Raw genomic sequence first — 23,565 nt, 5'->3', positions numbered from 1 at the left:
TTTTTGACTAATTTTCATTGAATTGTTGTTCCTACTTACAGAAAGACATCTGAGAATCTATATTAAAAGCTAACAACTGCTGACCTACACAACCGGTTCCTAACGTACAGATTACCTGTAAGTGTCAGTTACACCACATTCTTACACCACACATTCACAAGTTCATATAAAACATGAAATACTTGAAATAGAAATCTATGCTCTGATACCCCCCGCAAGTGCAGCGTCGATGAAGAATCAGAGACACTGATCTTGATCCTCAGTGCACCAAAACGTGTAGAGGAAAGCCGTTCGTGAATATATCAGCAATCTGGTCTTGAGTGGAGATGAACCTTACCTGTAATGCCTTTGCAGCTACCAATTCTATGACATAATGAAATGCAATTTCAATGTGTTTCATCCTGTTATGAAATATTGAATTTGCAGTAAGATAAGTGGCACCCATGTTGTCACACCAAAGAACTGGAGCTCTAGAATATGGAAATTGAAGTTCAGCTAATATAGATTGAATCCATACAACCTATGATGTTGCATCTATTAAAGCTCGATATTCAGCCTCTGTGCTAGAACGAGACAAAGTTTTATGCTTTCACGAACACTAGGAGATCAGATTGGGTCCAAGAAAAATTTCCATTCCACCAGTGGATCTTCTATCAGTTGAGTCACCAGCCCAATCAACATCAGAAAAGGCTTGAACTTGCAGATAACTAGAGCATTTAAAATGAAGGCCAAAGCCAAGAGTACCTTGTAAATAGCGCAGAATTCTCTTAACTGCAGTCCAGTGAGCTTCTGTTGGAGACTGCATATGTTGACAAGCTTTATTGACTGCAAAAGAAATATCATGCAAGGTGATATTAGCATATTGCAGAGCACCAACAACACTTCTATACAATGTAGGATCATCAAACAATGGAGAAGTGTCAAGACCAGTTGGAGCAGCAAATGGTGTAGAATATGGCTCGGAAAATGTCATCTTTGTTTTATGAAGTAAGTTGGAGATATATTGCTCCTGAAATAGATGAAGTCCTGCAGAGTTTCTGGATGCTTGAATGCCTAAGAAGAAATGAAGCTCACCAAGATCCTTGATTGCAAATTCTTTACTGAGATCAGCAAGAAGATTATTTATTGCTGATGTAGAGCTTCCTGTCACAAGAATGTCATCTACATAGATAAGCACATACAAAGCAGAAGAAGAATTTACTCTGAAGAAGTTGCTGACCTTCACATAGTCTAGTAGGCCCATAGGGTATTATGTAATTGTTCACACCATCGGCTCTTATGTTCATCCAGCTTCTTTTTGAGGTTAAGAGCGATGGTCTTTTTTGTAGCTTTGGATTGTCCATTACTCTGAGGGTAAATGGGGCTAGATTTGTTTTTCCTGATTTTGAAGGTATCGAAGAGCATGTCAATGTTTTTCTCTTGTAGTTGCTTGTGGTTGTTAGAAAAAATTTCTTCCGGTATGCCGAACCTGCATATGGTGTTCTGAAAAATGAAGGTAAAGACGACTACATCTTTGATCCTTTCTAGGGATTTAGCCTGCACCCATTTGCTGAAATAATATTTTTCAACTATTAAGAACTGTCTCTTTCATGTTCCTTCTATTAGTAGACCGACAATATCGAATCCCCACTTCGCAAATGGCAAGGGGATTCCCACTGAGTTTAGCTCCGTTGACTGTGCATGGATCCTTTTGCAGAAACACTGACATTCTTCGCATCTTCTTGCAGTCATATCAACGTCTTGGATCATCTGGGGCCAATACTACCCTTGCATCTTGGCCTTTTCTGCTAATGATCTCATCCCACTATGGTTCCCTGCCTCCCCATAATGAATATGTTTCAAGATACGATGGACCTCTTGTCTAGATAAGCAACACAATAGTGGTCGAGGAATTTATATTTTTATAAAATCTCAACACGAAGTCGGTACCTCCCCGCCTTTGATTGTATTTTTCTTGCTAACTTGACATATGCGGGTAGCCTTCTTTCTTCGTGGAATAGGTTGACTTCGGTTCTCCAATATTCTTCATTGCTTCAATCCTCATCTTCGTTTGCTCTTGTTAAAATGTCATATTCGGCGAGATCTTCTGCTATGTCTGTTTCTACATCATTTTCGTGATCTTCCATTATGAAGACTAGTTGCGGTTGGATTGAGGGATGGTATACTCTTCCTATTTTATGGCCGCGATATTCTCTTCTCTTAACATCGATGATGTGTAAGTTAAGGCATCAGTGTGCATGTATCTTTCCTGCATAAATGCCTGAATGTGATGCTTGAAATTCTGGATGCTAGGTCTTGGACCAGTTGCATGTATGTTGATAGAGTTTCGTCATACGTATTGTATTCTAGCTATATCTGTCGGATGACCTGCTGTGAGTCACTTGTTAAGCGGACATCAATTATCCCCAATTCTATTATGAAGCGAAGGGCCTAACGACGTCTTCATATTCCACTATGTTATTGGTATGTTCCTTGAATTCCAGTCAGCCGTAGGAGTTGTGATGATGATCTCAATTCCTGCGCCTTCCCTATTTCTTGATCCATCAACGAAGACTTCCCACCTCCGCTGGTTAGTTGGTGTGAGCACATCTATAGGATCCTCTTTGTCTTATCTCGTTCCCGGCAAGCCTTGTACCTCTTCGTCATTATTGAGTGGTAAATCTGCCAAAAAGTTTGCCAAGACTTGTATTTTTGAGCGAACTGGATTTCATGTATGATGTTGAATTGTTCTAATTGAGCGTTCCACTTGGATATCCTGCTGACCTTCCCTACATTCTTGAGAACAGATTCCAGCGGTGCCTTGCTAGGGGACACGAACGTAGTGGGTCAAAAAGTAGGTTACCAGCTTATGTGTTGCAAACACCAATACCAAAATGAGATGCTCACTATTTGTGTAGTTTCTTTCCGTTGTATTGAGTGTTTTGGTGATATAGTACATCGGTTGTTCTATCTTGGTTTTCGTCTGGACTGACACAACGCTTACAACATCTTCATTCGAAGCTATATACATCATTAATACCTCATCAGGTTCGAGTTTTATGGAGGATCGAGATCGCTTCTAAGTATTCCTTGATCTTTTGAAAAGATTCTTCACATTTAGTAGTCCACGCGAATTTTTTGTTCTTCTTAAGAAGGTTAAAGAAGTGTTTCCATTTGTATGATGATCTTGCAACGAACCTACCTAGGGACGCTATGCATCCGTTGAGCTTTTGCACCTTGTATACATTCCTTGATGAAGGCATTTCAATAATTGCCTGGATCTTAGCGGGATCGACTTCGATGCCTTTCTTCGTTACCAAGTATTCGAGAAACTTCCCCGACGTGACACCGAAGGTACACTTCTCCGGGTTTACCTTCATGTTGTACTTTCACTGCATTGAAGATTTATTTTTGGTCACGAATATGATCCTTGCGTAATTTTCTTTTGACAAGCATGTCGTCGACATAGACCTCCAGGTTGTGCCATATCCATGGTTTAAAAATTACATCAACCATCCTTTGATACGTTGCTCCTGCGTTCCTCAACCCGAAAGGTATGCGGGTGTAGCAATAGAGTCCATGTGGAGCAAAAAAGGCTTTGTGTTGTTAATCTTCCTCAGCGGGATAAATTTGGTTGTAACCCGAGTAGCCGTCCATGAATGATAGTTCTTCGTGTCCCTATACTTCTTCTACGAGTTGATCGATGCTCGGGAGCAGATAGCTATCCTTCGGGCAAGATTTGTTGAGATTGGTGAAGTCAATACATATCCTTACTCCGCCGTTTTTCTTTGGTGACCATATTGGATATCCATGTGGGGTACCTAACTTCCTTTATGAACCCTGCTTCCATGAGTTTGTTGAGTTCCTTCTCTACGGACTGATGATATTCTGGCCCTACCTTGCGTAGTCTCTGCCTGAACAGGTTGGTGTATGGATGTATTCGAAGCTCATGTTTTATAATCTTGGGGTCGATCCATGGCATATCTCCTAGCTTCCATGCGAAAATGTATGAATAATCTTTTAGTATCCCAATTAATGTTTTCTCTCGATCCTTATCTAGCAATGTCCCAATTTTTATCATCTTGGGATCTTCTTTGGCTCCTATGTTTACTTCTTGGGTGGGTTCAACCGAAGTGAATGTTGGTTTGGGATCGCCCATATAAGGAATGTTCTTTGATTGCTATTTGGTGGATTCTTCGGCATTCTTCGTACCTGAAGTATTGGCTTCAATATTCATGGCTGCGTTACTCTTCGTCATAATTTTTCCGGATATTTCCTCGAGGTATTGATCAATTGATTTATCTTTGGATTCTGATTTGTTGTTTCCCGTTCGTTCTTCCTCTTGTTCAATGTTGAGTTGGTTTTGCTGGACATGGCATTCCTTCGCAGTGACTTGATCTCCTTTGATTTCCATCTCTTCTTCAGGAGTTGGGAACATGAGATATTGATGGTATGTTGCCTCAACCCTTTTAAGCCGGTGTACCCATCGTCGGCCAATGATGGCGTTGTAAGGTAATGGTGCATCGACCACACTGAATCTGGTGTCCACCTTCATCGGTCCTGCCATGACTTCTAATACGATGTCCCCCAAGGGTTTCGTAGCCGCACCGTTTAATTCATAGATAGAGTAATAAGAAGACATCAATTGTTCGTTATTTAAATTCATTCGTTTAAAGGTATCATAGAATAACACACATTGACCGAATTCCCTCCATCGATTAAGATATTCTTTATATTCCACCTTGAAACGGGTAATGTGAGCACTAAAGTATCATTATGATCTTCCATATCCTCTTTTACATCATCAGCGGAAAAATTCAGCGGTACTTCCATCCATTCCTCGTGCTCCTCGACTTCCTTCTCATCGATTCTGTATAAAAAGCAGTAATACTAGAATTTATTTCTCAATCTCTTGCTTATCTGCCCTTTCAGCGATGGCCCAGTAGATTCGGAGAAGGAAATGGTATTGATTGTTCGATCATTCTCGGATAAATGAATGGATTTACTCTTCCTTTCTTGCAATTCTGGTTTTTGGACGTACTCTTTAAGTTCTCTGGCGTCGATCAACCTTTGAATCATTATTTTTAGATTCTTACATTTTTTAGTCTGGTGTCTGTTGAAGCAATGGTATTTACAGTAGTCCCTTGATTTTTCTGATCTTGGTGGTTGTTTTCCCTTTGACACGTGGCCATTCGAAGTTTGTTATATCCTTGATTTCCTGTAAGATACACACATAGCTAGTGTTGAGATTCGTGTAAACTTGATCTTAGAATGTTATTTCATTGCGTCAGTAGTCTTCTCTACGTCCTCGTTTATCTTCGTTGAACAGTTCGGTCGAGTTAGCCCTCTCGGATCCGCTGAGTTTGTTCGATGAGACTCCTATATCCGTGCTCTTGGATTCTCCTACTGGATATCCTCTAGCCTGTCGTGTTTTTCAATGATTACCCTAAGACCCCCCTCGGTTGTGGGGTTACTCCCGTGAATCTCAACAAACAAAGGGATCATTCTGACCACTAAATTAACATTCCCTATTGCCTGGAAAATCTTGTGACATCTGTCCGTATACTCCCTTGTTGTTTCTTCTCTAACGAAAAGAGTTTGTCCATGCCTGCGTTAACTATCTTGTTGTACATGTAGGTATCCATAAATATTTTGGTGAGCCGACTATAAGAGTCGATGGAATTGGGAGGTAGGTTATCGAACCAGGATAGTGCTGACCCTTTCACAATTTATGGAAAATACCTGCATAAGACCACATCAGAATCGAAACTTATAAGAGAGATTTTTATCTTGGCTATTTGGGAGATTTTATCTACACGTTTATAGTTTATCTTTCTACAGGTTTGTTCGTTTTGGTTTTCTTAATAAAAGTACACGGTAATTTGGCACAGGCGAAGATCAGTTTCTTCTTTATCAGAAAAATTAGATCTAGGGTTCGGGTTAATCACTGCACATGGAGAATTTTTGGACATATCACTCCTATAGAGTATCTCTTTTCCAAGATAAAAAAAATCTATCAAAATGGTCGAATTATAATTTCAATCTCAGAAGGTACAAGATTTAGGTGCTATCATGTTAGATCATGATTTATTTATATTTTGAATCTTACTTTTTATTTGTTTCATGTTACGATATACTTGTTTATCTATAAAACCATCATGTAACGTTTTTTATGGAATGAAGTACTTATGGTTTGATGTTTAAAAAAAAAATATATGAAAATCTAATTCATTAATTCTTTTGGTTGCACGTTCTCATTGATGACGTATACAAAATTCTTTATAAATTTTACTTTGTGTTTTTTTCAAGCGCCTGAAGAATTGTTTAGTTAGTAACGACGCTAGTAGTGGTTTTGGTAGCTTTATTTTTCATAGATTAGGCGTTGCTATTCAAAAAGGTGTTGGAGCCCAGCTTGTTGTTAGGTTACCAACCAAAAGCTTTGTATAATGATTAATTCAATATTAGATATATTTTTAATAATTGTAATTTAATATTTAAGAATATATGAAAATCTTATTCATTAATTCTTTTCAATGCATATTCTCATTGATGGGGTCGAGATCCTCGTGTCTGTGCCCAAACCAATGTGTATCCTCTATACCTGCTAATATAATTTTGGCATCCGTCGTCTTATTACAATGAGATTTCAAAGATTTAGTAAAGGGCTGTTTACATAAAACTAGAAAAAATCGATTTTTGGCCATCAAAGCGTAAATATTAAAATTCTTTATAAATTTTGGTAAAAATAATTAGAAATTTATATCAGTATGATTCGACTGCCGATTTTAGAACCTGATAAATGAATTTTATTATCCTATTACTTGTGCCTCCGCACCAAGAAGTATTATTGAGATTTATCTTTATAAATTTCGTTGTTAGGGTGGAAGTGGAGGTGGTGGAGCTTGGGTGTTAATTGGAGCTCGGAGGTGATGGCGCTTGGATATTGATTGGAGCTTGGAGGTGGTGGCGCTAGGTGTGGTCTCTGTAATTACCAGATTAAGTAAGATAATTTATAGTTAGACTTAAATTTCTGTTTGTATTTAACCTCTTCAAGTAGCCTCCATCTCTTTGCTCTCTAGTCCGTTTTTGGACTAGATCTGAGCAAATATTTTTTTTTTATTTTAATTATTATTAGTTTTTAGTATAGGATTTTAATTTTGGTTTGATTTTGATGTCGTTTGACATTTTTCTTCGCCTTTGGAGCGATTATATCTTCGCTTTTTGTGCTATTTTGTCTTCATCTTTATGGTAATTTTATCTCCAATTCCAAGGTGACTATTTCAAGGAATTTTGGTTGGTATGTGGTTTGTTATTTCGGATTTTTCAAGAACATCATTGATTCAACTCGGCGCCGCTGCGATTTCACCTTTAATCGAAGAGATTTAGGGCATCCGGGTTCGTCTCAGAAAATGGTTAGAGCAAATTACTTCTCAATTTCAGAAGCATCTCTTTTTGAAGAAGACAACTATCTTCAATGGTCGGATTTTATTCCGGTAAATAGCATTATTCCTCCTCCCTACAAAAATTGGATACTATTGCAGTTCATCGCTCTTTCTCTTCGCAATTTATTCGTAATTTGTATCTTTATTGGTAATTGGATTTTAATTTTCTTGTTTTACGATGTTCTTGACCATCTTGTAAACATCCATGTAACCTCTATTTTTCCATGAAATAAAATGTTACATGATATCAAAAAAATAAAAAAAAATAAAAAAATAAAGAGGTTGTATTTAGTCACTTCCTTAAATTAATGCATGTGTAAACTAACGGAATTTCCTGAAAGTTATGATTAATTTTAATGGTCGGGAAATAAAATGAAGATTCGCAAATCAGCTATCGCGATCTAAAATTTGCTTGACCAAAACACTGAGACCAAATACCCAAAATTTTCTCAACGACTTAAAATAGGTAGCATGCTCTAAGCACTGGCTCAAAAACTAGATACGTAATTTCAACTTTGGCCCAAAAATTACTTAGGGATTCAAATCTTCCTCGTGGCTCTAATATTGCCAAAAAATTGTGTCATCCAATAAAAATTTATTTAGTGACACAAACTGCGCCATTGCAGCCTATTATCCTGGGAGATCTAAAACCTGCACTTACCGAAAATTCTGAGACATATACTTAGCAAAGCATTTTTCAACGATTGATTTAACGAAGATAAACTTGAGCAATTAAGTTTTATTACTGCAAGCATTATTACATTTGAAGACGTGTAATAGAGAAACTATCACATACGTATCCTTGCAGTCAACATGAAAACTAAAATAGTTGGAAGCAATTAAACCAAGATACTTGGAATAGCAGTACGGTTTGATTATGCATGGAGGGATATCTTAACATCTGCAGTGGCAGTAATGCTTATTACCCCAAAGCTTGCACAATCCATTTGATCCGTCCTTGAAGCAGCTGTCACTGCACATACTGCTGCATCTCGCGTTTGCAGCTGCGTCACCTGTGCGGCAGCTAGGCATGGGGAACTGTTCACAACATTTGTATTTTTGAGCGTTTGTTACCATCACCCTGCTAATATCTGCATACATATAGCAAGAAATTTGAAATTTTATTGCGAGAGAATGGATGTTAATTATTAAATTGATACTTACATATAGTACGAAGAGACAATCAAAAACAACCAGTGGAATTCAAAATTCGTCTACACCTAAATATTACTGAATGATCGAAGTTAAGTAAAACACAAACAATGAAAAAAATAAACCATTTGAGTTCGAAATTCTCAGCAATCAAAGTTAACTAAAATACAAACAATAACGAAAAATAAAACGACTTGAACTCGACATCCTCAATAGCACAGAATATTATCAAAACAACTAATTACTTATTATGAATAATAATATCATACTAACCAGAGCAGAGAACAATGAACATGACAAGAAAAGCAATAGCAGTTACTTTTCCACTGGCCATCTTAATATTGTGATTAGTAAAATTTCTACTATAGTTTATAATTTTAAAACTCTAATTCGACCTAATGTCAGTGTGAAGGATGTTATGCTCAAAGCTTTAGCTACCTATTTCTATAGGTCGATTAAAGAATATTAAAAATCATTCAAATTAATTATTTCCAATGCATACATGCATATACTCATTGATGCACGCATAAATGGAGAATATTACCACATTTATGAATACAGAGTACAGAGGTCAGAATTTCGGTTTTTGGTCAGACAAACGTTTTTGCATCAACTTATTAGTACTAATTTGAACGGATGTTTCGTTTATATGTAGCGGTCCGCGAGTTATAATCCTAAAGGTGTCACCCTCCTTTCACAAAAACTCATTAAAACAAAAGTAACACAAAAATCTCATCAAAACAAAATTAACACAAAAATCCCAAATTTAAATGTTGGTTTCATCAAATTTTATGATGAAACCAAAATAAAATTTGATGAAACCAACATTTAAATTTCGGGTTTTTATATCAATTTTTTTTACGATGGAGTTTTAATGGATCCCAATATTTGAGTGGGTTTTTGTACCACAAGTTTGGTCACCTTGGTTTTTTATGACTAGTTTTATATACATAAATTTAATTATTCGCTTATACGTAAATTTAATTATTTTTGGTAACTTATTAATGGAGATTTTGAAAAATGAGGATTAGTTTTGTTAACTATGGCCTATAATTTCTCTCTTTCAATCAGTTGGGCGCTCAAAGAGCAATTTTAAAATTCAAATTTACATGTCAAAAAGTGAAAATTTGAAACCCAGCTATGAACTCTTCATCTTCTAAAACCCTCCATCCGAAAGGGGAATCCAAATTTGTGCATCTGGGTGCACATTGACATTCCAGCCATCCCAATGGAGGAAGTTGTTGGGTGGAAAACCAGTTTGACTGTATTGTGTAACAAACTTTCCAATAAAATAAATTTTCATTTAAAACAGATATGCTCTCTCGTCATTTAATAGTCAATTTTTGTCGTCGGCATTTTTGGGAACCCTGGCTAATTTGGAGCCTAGTGTGATTATTTGGGACCTATAAATTACTTCATCTACCTAATATGAAATGATAAGGGGTGTCTAAATTTGCTGAAACTACCAGTTTACCCTCTACAAAATATTAATACTACCAACTTGTTCAGAATTGAATACTCTTAGGATTACTACCAACTTATCATTTCATACTACCCTAATATGAAATGATAAGGGGTTTCCCACCTACAAGTCCTTTCTCCAAAAGTGATTGTCTATGGAATGAGTCGAGACAAAATAACTAATTGGTTCACACTTCGTGTGATCGTCTATGGATAGAGATCGAGACAATACAACAACGAAGTATGTTACTTGATAGAAAGGTTCGGACTTATCCAAACACAATAGGATTCACTTATTAAGTAAATAGGAATTAACGTTTGTGTAATTTACTTTAATTATAATAAAACAATTATAATACGAAAATATAAAGTAAATGACACAGCAAGATTTGGTTAATGAGGAAACCGCAAATGAAGAAAAGCACCAGGACCTTTTCCAGAATTGAATACTCTCAAGATTAGGCCGCTACAAAAAAATACACCTAACTTCGTATAGTTGAGACGAAGCAACTAAACCTATAGTTCACCTAGTTCCGTTTGTATTCCCACGCCTCCGACCTTGGTCACGTACTTGGAACAATTCCTTTGGTTCGTATTCCAAACAGGAAAGGAACAACAAATCTGTTTGTTATCATCTCTATTCAACCAAGTGATATGAGTCGGACAAAGGCTCTTATGTTTATCTTAACATAAACTTCTTCTTCAGGTTCTTAGATCTATCTTATATTCAACTACCGAAGTAATCGTTTAAGATTAAGCCAACAACACTAATAATCCAAAGAATTGTGTTGATGCCGATCTACTCAATTAATCAATCCAGTCTATCACAAGGATAAACCGATTATTAATTGGATCCTCTTTTACCGAAACAAGTATTGTGCACACCAAAGATTATGAACCCACAAATCAGAAATCTTCAATATCTTCTTCGTCTTCATATCATCTTAGATCTTCAATAATATCCTGCACACAATCACTTGAATCTTTTGTGATCAATCATGCACAGAACGGAGTCTGTTAACAATGGATTATCACAAGATCGTCTTTAGAACTAACATCAGTCTAATGATCCATGTTGAAACTCCTGAACTAGTTTGAGTGAATCTTATATCATAAGTGTTAGAGCATGGCTCGGTTGAACCCACCAAGCGTTGGTATGTCAAGTTTGGTTGTCATATTTTAGTGAACCAAAACTCATGTTAAGAGTCGCTTAATTATGTACTAGAGTTAAACTTCGTACAGGTTAGCTTGAAAGCATTAGGATATGAGACATTACAAGTATTGCGAAGACTTGAAGATGTGAAGAAGCAAGGTGCTACAATGACAACAATCATCCTTCCACTTGAGGTTAGTGATATTTGACTTGAACTGTTTCATTCCCTAACGTATCTTTCAAGTCTTGCATATTGAAAACATAACTGCGAAGCATATTTGAACTCTAGATAGACATAGTATTAAGGAATACAATACGAGGTTTATACCTTAGCCATTCAACTTTGTAAATAAGACATCGCCATAATCATTTGAATTCTATTGTGATTATGTATGGGTATGAGGTGAGGATTTCATCCTAGGGAACAATGTTTACATGTGTTCTAAGGAAGTAAGTTCATAAACTTGTTTTGTGAACCGAAAAGGAAATTTCCAGGCGTTATTGGTTTTGTTATTCATTGCATATCTTATGAACAACCAATATGTGTGATAAAGTAGAACCGCTCACAACTTGTTGTGTTTTTGCTAGAACTATTCACAAAGGCCTGACTTTTGTATTGGTATAACTTTTATTAGTAAAACGAATCTTAAGTAATCACCTTGGTATGATCGGATTATGTATGCCTTGGGGAAAGGGAACCGATCCTTGTAAGGGTAAGGGAACCAATCCTTGTAAGGGAAAGGGGAACCGATCCTAGTATGGGAAAGGGGGAACCGATCCTTGTAAGGGGTGCAATACATCAAGGGGAACCGATCCTTGTATGGGGTGCAACAAGGTTTACAGCAGAAAGGGGAACCGATCTTGTGAACATGTGCAACACATATAAGTTAGATACCATATATATGTGGGTAACCGATCCTAGTACCTAGTCAACTGAATCTTTTGGGAAGCTAGTTTAACTATGCGTAGTACTCACATGGAGGTAGAACCGAAACTTTGTTTTGGTAGAACCGTAAACCCATGATTGTGATTGAATGTTGGTTTGATCAATCACATAGTTCTTGAAAGTCAGATGAACCAATTCTAAACTTGTTTGGAAGTGTGGCAAATCGGTTTCAAGGTTGTAAGTGTGAAAGAGAACTTACAAAGTAAAGATATCGACAAACTTTGAACACGTGCTGACAATGTTTATTTCTATAATTGTTCAAAGATATTCCTTAACGGCTAAGGGAAGAGAATCCCAGGATCGAAACATAAGTAAGTTAAGAATCTTTTAATTAAGGTTATTAATTTCATTTTGTAGGGAAATTCCAGAATTAGTAATGTGCATTTACTAATTATATTTTCCGAGAGATTTTGATCATTATTTTTGGACAGAGCATTTCCAGGAATTATGAAAACCGAATTTTTGATTTAATAAATATCTTGAGAATATTTTCGGTTTTGGAAATTCCTTGGTGTCCAAGCTTCCTTGTCTATAAATACACAAAGTTTGCCTTTCTAGCAAACTAAGCCTTCGTAACAACATACTTCCTCTTTTGTCTTTGTTACTGGTGTAGACGCCTATCGGAGAGAAGAGTAATCTAATTAGGTAAAATATCTTACGGACGCTCGTTTTAAAGTCTTCTTTTGGATTGAGAAGCTCTAGCACGACCCCTTGGTGGGAAACTAGATAATTGCGGTTATCTTTGTTTTCAATTGATTTGATTGACTAACGGTGGTTGAAATCTGATTGCACATAGTTTGTTTATTCTTGAGAATCTTCTCTGCTGATATAAGATTCACTAAAACTAGTTCAGAGTTTCGAAAGGGATCTTTAGACTGTTGTTAGTTCTAAAGACGATCTTGTGATAATCCATTGTTAACAGACTCGGTTCTGTGCGTGATTGATCACAAGAGATTCAAGTGATTGTGTGCAGGTTTTAATTGAAGATTTAAGAAGATTTGAAGATATTGAAGATCTGACTTGGGTTTTATAATCTTTGATGTGCACAATATTTGTTTTGGAAAATAGGATCCAATTAATAGTCGGTTTATCCTTGTGGTAGATTGGATTGATTAATTGAGTAGATCGGCATCAATATGTTTCCTTGTGATTAAAGGTATTGATTGGCTTAATCTTAAACGATTACCTTAGGGTGATTGAACATAAGATATATCTAGACCCGACGAAGGAGTTTATTTTGAGATAAACGGAAGAGTTTTTGTCCGACTCATATCACTTGGTTGAATAGAGTTGATACCAAACAGATTTCTTGTTCCTTTACTGTTTGGAATACGAACCAAAGGGATTGTTCCAAGTACGTGACTTATTCATAGGTCGGAGGCGTGGGAATACAGACGGAACTAAGTGAACTATAGGGTTAGTTACTTGGTCTCAATTACGAAGTTAGGTGTAATTTTGTGTAGCGGCTTAATCCTGAGAGTATTCAATTCTGGACTAGGTCCCGGGGTTTTTCTGCATCTGCGGTTTCCTCGTTAACAAAATCTTGCTGTGTCATTTACTTTTATTTTCCGCATTATAATTTTTTTATTATAATTAAAGTAAATCACACAAACGTTAATTCCTATTTGTTAGAGCATAGCTCGGTCAACCTCGTATGCGTTGCTATATCAAGCATGTTTGTCAATGTTAGTGATCAAAACTATAAAGTCTTGATTTCTAGCCTATTAGCTAAGTCTCGGACTAGGATAGGAAAAGTGTAGTTGAGCTCAAGTACTTCATGATGATTCAACGACAACGACGAAGATCCACACCAAGGAACCATGGAACTTCATCAATAAAAAGGTATGTGAAGACTTGAACTTATCTATCACTCGAAAGTCTATCTATTCTTCTCCTACTTCTTATGAGACAAAAGTCATATGCTATATAGATTAGAAAATATACACTTGATATTTCGAGCTGAGTATTCATTGCTTATCTTTTATTCGAAATCATGTGTTGGTAAAGCGTTTCGCTTTGATCAGGTTTATCTTCACCTAGTGACTAAAGTCATGAAAGTTTCAATCACTTTGGAAATTTCTCTGACGAGAAAGGTCTGTTTTTCTTCACGACTGAATATCGCCCTCTGAGAATGTTTCAATGATTGAAATGAGAGTTTAGATTATATAACCATGTATTCCATGAACCGAAGTTTTCGAACTTTGTTGATCAAGAGAAATTAGTAGGATTGTGGAATTGGCTTTCTAAGTTTTCAGACTCAGTCCGCGAACTGACGAAAGTTCTCGACCGAGAATTTCTGCTGGGATTTTCAAAACTCGTTTGTGTGCTAAGTCCGCGAATCCAGTCTGCGAACTGGTGGAAGTTCTCGACCCGAGAATTTCTGTTGAGTTTGGAATACTCAACCGATTAACTTAAGTCCGCGAACTTGTTTGTGAGCTTAAGCGGTTATGATTTAAAGGTGTGCTCTGAACATGAAACATTAATTATTAAGGAACGCTTTATGCAAACTGTGGCTATAATGTTCATGAGCCGATTCTAATCGAATCGAATCATCTTTGTTTTAATTGTGTCTTGTGTAGTTACATAAGATCTCATAGCAATTGAACAACTCTTAACTAGTTCATTTGAGTCATTTGAACTAGTTATGGTGAAAAAGAACATGATTAATATGAAATGCTCATATGGTTGACCTTTTGGGTAATCATGTTGAACCAACATACGTGTACTCGTTTGGGCATGGTTTTCTCAAACCCAGTAAACGTGTACCCAAGTGTGTGTGACAAGCTATGTCTTTCGATCTAACGGTTGAGAGATATTGTCTTGAATCTAAAACAGGTTTTCATTCAACGGTGGATAGAGTTTTGTTTGTACCTTAGGAAAACCCTGATTTCATAGGCTATATATAGGAGACATCTACCATTGAGCAAACCTAATTCCCACACTTCTGCTACAATAGTTACGCCTATGCAATCATGTAATTGATGGAAAATAGGATTAAATATTTTGTGTGACAAGGATAAAGTCTACTATGTTGTTATGCATAAAATGATGCAAAGATAGAATAGATACTTGTATGTTAACCACGGTATTGATCTTCATTGATCCATTTTATTATGTTTTATTGTGAAGGCTCCATTGTGTGTCTTATGTTGAGCACCTTACAACTAATTCGATTAACCTTGGCTTTGTTTGTTGTTCCGTAAGATGCTATATGTGGAGCATTAGGAACTAAATTAATCAACTAGTTTGGTTATTTAGTTTTGTACTTCATAATTTTTCCTTCTTATGTTGAGTACATGTACGGTTAAGGTTGTCATGTCTTATGATAATCTTAGTCGGGGTTCCATAATCTCTTATGTTGAGCCCAAAATAATTAAATTGATTACCTCGGTGATTAGTTTGGTTATTCGTTTTTTTCCGATTAGATTAATTATAGGTTCTCTTGTAATTAATCTAATTGAGTTTTCATATATTCCACAAAGTCTTTTGTTGAGTATATGAACGGTTACACTATCATGTTCTGTTAGTTAATGTAGTCACGTATTCCGTAAGGTTTTCATTTTGTTGAGTACTTGAACGGTTAAGTTAGTCACCTCCATATGATTAACTTAGTCGTAGCCTGTTGATCCGTGAGTTTACTTATGTTGAGCACTTTCAATTAAATTGATCACTTTTGTGGTTTTGATTTAATTGCGTTTTCCAATTAGAATACTCATGGGTTTACTTGTGTGTATTTTGGTTGAGTTTTGTATATAAAAAAATCATTCACATGGTTTTTGGTGTCCAAATAAAAATCCTTCTTTTCTTTCGAAATTAAGGTCGCTCTTGTTGTTCCTTTGGGAATGACATCAAATGGGGGAGATTTCTTTTGAACTTGTGCTTAATGGTAATATCTTGCAGGGAGTACGGTTGTGGAATTTTATAGGGGTTATCTTGCGTCTTAAAACTCCTTGATGAATGTTGTTAGCTTCTGCTATAAGATTGCATCTAAACTAAGATGATATGTTGTCTTTCTTTTGGTCATGAAATGTCTCTTGTGTAAATTTCATTATGAACCCGTTCTTGTACCTTTGCCAGTTTTATTGAAAAAAAGAGGGAGAAATATTGTAGGTCACACTACAAATACATATGGTTTTCGGATCATTGTGTAAGGGGGAGTGGTTTCCATGATCGAGATGGAGTATTGACTAAGGGGGAGTAATACATATCACCATAGTATTATTGTTAAAGTCGTGATGCAATTGGACTTTGATGTTACATAATAGTACTATGACACTGTATAATAATGATCGAGAATATCGATTTCTCTCACTGATATAGCTACGGATTTTCAACAACGGTGATACTAAACTTACAACCTTTTGGATCATTGGAGTACTTGGAAGGACGAAGATTTCAGGGAACGTTGAAGATTAGACTATGGAATAGGATCCACTAAAGTTTATCTTTTTTGTATTCCATATGTTTTAATAGTTTTGTCACTAAAATTAAAAAAGGGGGAGATTGTTAGAGCATAGCTCGGTCAACCTCGCATGCGTTGCTATATCAAGCATGTTTGTCAATGCTAGTAATCAAAACTATAAAGTCTTGATTTCTATCTTATTAGCTAAGTCTCGGACTAGGATAGGAAAAGTGTAGTTGAGCTCAATGACTTCATGGTGATTCAACGACAACGACGAAGATCTACACCAAGGAACCGTGGAACTTCATCAACAAAAAGGTATGTGAAAACTTGAACTTATCTATCACTCGAAAGTCTATCTATTCTTCTCCTACTTCTTATGAGACAAAAGTCATATGCTATATAGATAGATCATATACACTTGGTATTTCCAGATGAGTATTCATTGCTTATCTTTTACTTGAAATCATGTGTTGGTAAAGTGTTTCGCTTTGATCAGGTTTATCTTCACCTAGTGACGAAAGTCCTGAAAGTTTCAATCACTTTGGGAATTGCTCTGACGAGAAAGGTATGTTTTTCTTCACGACTGAATATCGCCTCCTGAGAATGTTTCAATGTTTGAAATGAGAGTTTAGATTATATAACCATGTATTCATTGAACCGAAGTTCTCGAACTTTTTTGATCAAGACAAATCGGTAGGATTGTGGAATTGGATTGCCAATTCCGCGAACCCAGTCCGCAAACTCAGTCTGCGAACTGAAGGAAGTTCTCGACCGAAAATTTCAGTTGGGATTTTCAAAACTCGTTTGTGTGCTAAGTCCGCGAACTGGCGGAAGTTCTCGACCCAAGAATTTCTGTTGAGTTTGGAAAACTCAACCGATTAACTTAAGTCCGCGAACTTGTTTGTGATCTTAAGAGGTTATGATCTAAAGATTTGCTCTGAACATGAAACATTAATTAAGAAAGAATACTTTATGCAAACTGTGGCTATAATGTTCCTGAGCCGATTCTAATCGAATCGAATCATCTTTCTTTCAATTGTGTCTTGTGTAGTTACATAAGATCTCATAGAAATTGAACAACTCTTAACTAGTTCATTTGAGTCATTTGAACTAGTTATGGTGAAGAAGAACATGATTAATATGAGATACTCATATGGTTGACCTTTTGGGTTATCATGTTGAACCAACATACGTGTACTCATTTGAGCATGGTTTTCTCAAACCCAGTAAACGTGTACCCAAGTGTGTGTGACAAGCTATGTCTTTCGATCTAACGGTTGAGAGATATTGGCTTGAATCTAAATCAGGTTTTCATTCAACGTTGGATAGAGTTTTGTTTGTACCTTAGGAAAAACCCCGAATTGAGAGGCTATATATAGGAGACATATAGCATTGAGCAAACCTAATCCCCACACATTTGTGTTCTACCAGTGCGCTCGCTAGAGTCGATCTCCATTAACTCTTGAGTTTCTTCTAAAACTCGAGTTAACGACTTAAAGACTTCATTGGGATTGTGAAGCCAGACAGATATTACTTTTATCGTACTTGTGTGATATGATCTTGCATCTTCTATCGTACGAGTACAATCGATTGATTGGCTTGAGATCGTGAGAGTTCTTCGATAGGAAAGATAAAGAAGTCACAAACATCTTCGTCTCACTATTTGTGATTCCTCGACAATTCGCTTGTGTAGTCAGGAAAGATTGTAGAGAGGTGATTGATTAATCTAGGTTGTTCTTCGGGAATATAAGTCCGGATTTTCAATTGGTTCGTGTAACCTTGATTTTATATCTAAAGACGGAACAAAACCTAGGGTTTATCTGTAGGAGACAGATTTATCCTTTCGATAGACTTTTCTGTGTGAGACAGATTCGTTTATTATCAAGTCTGTGATTTTGGGTTGCAGCAACTCTTAGTTTTGGGTGAGATCATCTAAAGAATCAAGTGCGCAGTATCCTGCTGGGATCAGAGGCGTAGGAGTATAACTGTACCTTGTATCAGTGGGACATTGGTATGGTTTCAACTATAGATAAGTCTGAGTTAGCTTGGGGTATTCTAGTGTCTGTAGCGGCTTAATACAGTGTGTATTCAATCTGGACTAGGGCCCGGGGGTTTTCTGCATTTGCGGTTTCCTCGTTAACAAAATTTCTGGTGTCTGTGTTATTTCTTTTCCGCATTGTATTTTATATAATAGAAATAATACAGATTGTGTGTTCGTGATCATCAACTTCTCTAATCCAACTTTTGGTTTTTGATTTTAGTTAATTGATCCTTGGACATTGGTCTTTGGTACCGTCCAAGTTATCTCTATTTTATAAAGACTCGCTAATGATTTTAGCTTGAGCGGAAATCAAATCGAGAGATTGAGATATAAACTATTTGATATATTTTTTTATTGATTAAGTCTGACTTTCTAGTTGATTCTCATAAAAAGTATATGGGACTTTGTCCATACAGATAGCTAAGCGAAATATTGGGTGGTGTTGTTAGACCCTCGCTTTTTTACTATTTACTTGTTAAGCAATCCTATTGTGTTTGGTTAAGTCTGAACCTTTGTATCAAGTAAACATACTTCGTTGTTGTATTGTCTCGATCTAGTATCCATAGACGATCAAACGAATTTTGAACCGATTAGTTGTATTGTCTCGACTCAGTCCATAGACAATCACTTTCGGAGAAATGACTTATAGGTAGGAAAAGTTTTAGCTTGAGGTATATTTGCTAGAAAGGCAAACTTCAAGTATTTATAGACAAGGAAGTTTGGACACCAAGGAATTTCCAAAACCGAAAATATTCTCAATTATTCATTAAAGTACAAATTCGGTTTTCATAATTCCTGGAAATGCTATGTCCCAAAATAATGATCGAAATCTCTCGGAAAATCTCTAATTAGTAAATGCACATTACTAATTCTTATTTCCCTACAAAATGAAGTTAAATACATTAATTAAAAGATTCTTAACTTATTTATGTTTCTTTCCTGGTATTTTTTTCCCTTAGATATTAAGGAATAACTTTGAAAAATTAAATAATAAACATTCATAACACGTGTTCAATGTATGTCGACATCCTTAATTTGTAAGTTCTCTTTCACACTTACAACCTTGAAACCGATTTTCCACACTTCCATACAAGTTTAGAACTGGTTCATCCGACTTTCAAGAACTATGCGATTGATTAAATAACATTCAATCACAATCATGGGTTTATGGGTTATACCGAAACAAGTTTCGGTTCTACCTTCCATGTGAGTACTTATATGTGTTGAGTAGGTACTAGGATCATTTCCCTACATATATATGGTATATAACTTATATGTGTTGCACATGTCCATAGGATCGGTTCCCCTTTGCCTAAAAACGTGTTGCACATGTTCATATGATCGGTTCCCCTTTCTGTTATAAACCTTTCTGCACCTCATAAAAGGATCGGTTCTCCTTTGTGATGTACTGCACCTCATACTAGGATCGGTTCCCCTTTCCCATATTTGGTCAGACATAAAGTCACAAAACCGATCATACCATCTCAGATGATTACTTAAGATCGGTTTCACTTATAAAAGTCATACGAATACATAAGTCACGCCTTTGTGAATAGTTCTACTAATAACACAAACAAGTCGCGAGTGGTTATACTAAATCACACATAATGGATGTTCACAAGATATGCAATGAATAACAATCCAATAATGCCTGGCGATTTCCTTTTCGATCCATAAACAAGTTTATGAACTTACTTCCTTAAAACACATGTAAAACATTGTTTCATAGGATGAAATCCTCACCTTATACCCATACATAAGGAAGAACCTGACTAAGGAGTTTATTGAGATAAACGGAAGATCCTTTTGTCGAACTCACATCATTGTTGAAAAGAGTTGATACCAAACATATTTGTTGTTCCTTTACTGTTTGGAATACGAACCAAAGGAATTGTTCCAAGTACATGACTTATTACAGGTCGGAGGCGTGGGAATACAGACGAAACTAGGTGAACTATAGGTTTAGTTGCTTGGTATCAACTATACGAAGTTGGTTTAATTTTGTATAGCGGCTTAATCCTGAGAGTATCCAATCCTGGACAAGGTCCCGGGGTTTTTCTGCATTTGCGGTTTCCTCGTTAACAAAATCTTTTTTTTGTCATTTACTTTTATTTTCTGCAATTATAATTGTTGTTTTCATAATTTAAAGTAAATTACACAAACGTTAATTGATAGTAATCCTATTTGTGTTTGGTTAAGCCCGAACCATTTATCAAGTAAACATACTTTGTTGTTGCATTGTCTCGATCTTGTATGCATAGTCAATCACACAAGTTATCTTGATGTCGTATTGTCTCGATCTCGTATCCATAAAGGATCACATGAAGTGTGAACCGATTTGTTGTATTGTCTCTACTCATTAAATAGACAATCACTTTCGGAGAAAGGACTTATAGGTGGAAATTTTTTAGATTGAGGTATATTTGGGTACCCTTGTCTTTCTAATTGGTATTAAAGCAGTCAAACACGAAAAGATCTAACAATCAGTGTTTGGTGCGATCCAACCTATAAGAATTGAATCTAATGAATGATTCAGTTCACGTAAAGCAAGACATCAAGAGTTTTGAATTAACACTTGATGATGGCATATACAATTCAATATCTGAAGAAATTATCTGTAGAAATTCTACGAGACAAGTTAATCTTGTTAATGACTTAGAAACCGATGACAACTGGAAAATTTATCTAGAATAAAGGATGGATGAAATTTCCCATGATGATGACTCCGATTTTGAACGAGAAGTAGAAGAGGATATCTCTGAATACTCTAAACTACTAAATCCTTTGAAAAATAAAAATATGAGTTCTTCAGATTTCGTTGGTCTTATGACTCCTATTTGTCGTGAAAACAAGAAATTGAAGAAGTTTTTTCAAGGATATTATATTGGTTAACAAAACAGTGATTCTCTTCTTAAAGATCGTACTGACGAGCTAAATTCTAAGAAATTAGAATGTAAATATCTCCGAAGAGATCTCTTTTTGTAAAGAAACTTGTTGAATCTGAAGAAAGGGTTAATTCTCAACCAAAGAGTTTTGAAGAGAAACAAGGTGGATATCTATCACGAGAAAAACATCTTAAGGCTGATCTAGATGGTGCTCTTGATCAAATAAAGACATTTCAAGAAGAAATTTTGGACCTTAAAAAGTTCAATTTTAGCTCAAAGAATTTAACCTCAATGTTAGAAGCAAGTAGAAATCATAGTGATACACGAGGATTGGACTTTAAGGGAATAAATGCTTCAAATATTAACAAAGAGGTAAAATTTGTTAAAGCTACTAATTCTTCTCAACCATAGGCTTCCACTGTTGTCAAAAATGATATTATTTCTTGTGAAGAAGTAAATCCAGCCAAGCCTAAGAATTGTGTTCAACCAGCACCAATCAAAGAAACCACTTCTGCTAAATTCAAAAAGCAATAACAAGGATAAGAATAATAATAAGAAGAAGAACAACAAGAAGAAGAAGAAGAAGAAGAAGAAGAAGAAGAAGAAGAAACTCATCGAGCTCCAATGCAAGAGGATCCACAAAAACGTAACACTGAAACTCTTACTTCGTATATTTATACTAAGCATTGTTATTATTGTGGTAATAATGGGGATGCAAAGTTCGTAAGATGCAAGATGCACTTTCTTTTGTATCAAACGAATTGACTATGATTTCTCCCCAAAGGAACTCAGATCAGTATTGTCCTAAGTTTAGGCAAAAGAATTATTATAATTGTTAGAGCACTGCTCGGTCGAACTCGCATTCGTTGCTATCTCAAGCATGTTTCTCAATGTTAGTGATCAAAACTATATGTCTTGATTTCTAGTCTACCATAACTAAGTCTCGGACTAGGATATAAAGTGTAGTGGATATCAAGAACTCCGTGGCAATCATCATACAAGACGAAGAACTACTCAAGGAACTGGTGGAACTTCATCGACTAAAAGGTATGTGGAGACTTGAACTTATCTATTACTCAAAATACTATCTACCATATCTCTTATATTGAGACAAAAGTCATTTTGCTATATAGACTTTGATTATATACATTTGCTATTTCGAGCCGAGTTTATCTCGCTTATCTATTTATCGAAATATGTGTTGGTAATCTTTCTCTTTGGCCAAGTTCATCTTTACCTAGTGACGAAAGTCATGTTATATTTCAATCACTTTGAAAATGGCTTTGACAAAAAATGGTTTGTGAATAACAACTATATAACCTCCTCTAAGAATGTTTCAATGATTGAAATGAGAGTTTAAATTATATAACCATTGTTGGATATAAGCATTGTGTGGAAATACATATATGTATAAGTCCTTATTCCTTGAACCAAAGTATGCATACTTTATTGATTAGGAAAATCGGAACAATAGTTGTGAACTCAGTCCGCGAACCCAGTCCGCATACCGACGGAGGTTCACATCCTGAGAAAATATGCTGGAGTTTGTGAACTCCTTCCAGGAACTTAAGTCCGCGTACTTGAGTTGGTTATATCTAAAGACGATTATTTATGAACTTATATTTATATTAACTAAGGAATGCAATTTGCAAACTGTGGCTATAAAGTTCATGAATCTATTCAAGTGAATGAAATCGTTTTTGCTTCAATTGTGTCTTGTATACTTCTATAAGATTTATACAATTGAACAACTATCTAACTAGTTCATTTGAGTCATTTGAACTAGTTATGGTGAAGAAGAATATGGTTGATATGAAAGTGCTCATATGGTTAACCATTTGGTTAAATATTGTTGAACCAACAACATGTTTGGGTACAGTTACACAAACCTAAAATCGTGCATTTCATTTGTGTGTAACAAGCTAAGTTTTCGATCCAACGGTTGAAAGAGATTGAATCTAATCAGGTTTTCATCTGACGGTGAATATTGAATGCTTTTTTACTAAGCTAACATTGATTGTAAACGCTGATTTGAAAGACTATATAAGGGAGAACTCTAGCAACTGGGAAACCTAATCCCCACACCTGCTGTGTGATACTA

At 35.9% G+C, this 23,565-nt stretch overlaps 1 protein-coding gene across 1 annotated transcript; it reads right to left on the bottom strand.

Moving 5' to 3' along the window:
* Positions 1-598: 598 nt before the first annotated feature.
* LOC113316688 (uncharacterized mitochondrial protein AtMg00810-like) lies at positions 599-4,546 on the bottom strand. Its single transcript, XM_026564837.1, has 2 exons — positions 4,192-4,546; positions 599-1,161 (listed from the first exon to the last, which is right to left on the bottom strand). Exons 1-2 carry the CDS (start codon positions 4,544-4,546, stop codon positions 599-601), a joined length of 918 nt encoding a protein of 305 aa, XP_026420622.1.
* Positions 4,547-23,565: the final 19,019 nt, after the last annotated feature.

Source organism: Papaver somniferum, chromosome 10 (assembly GCF_003573695.1).
Source record: "Papaver somniferum cultivar HN1 chromosome 10, ASM357369v1, whole genome shotgun sequence".
Classification (NCBI taxonomy): Eukaryota; Viridiplantae; Streptophyta; class Magnoliopsida; order Ranunculales; family Papaveraceae; genus Papaver; species Papaver somniferum.
This window is presented reverse-complemented; position numbering and strand designations above follow the sequence as displayed.

Coding starts and splice junctions, on each gene's coding strand:
- LOC113316688 (XM_026564837.1), bottom strand. CDS start 4,546: ATGGCAGGACCGATGAAGGTGGACACCAGATTCAGTGTGGTCGATGCA. Junction 1,162..4,191: donor TATTGAAGCCAATACTTCAG/GTACGAAGAATG, acceptor TTATCTATGTAG/ATGACATTCTTGTGACAGGA.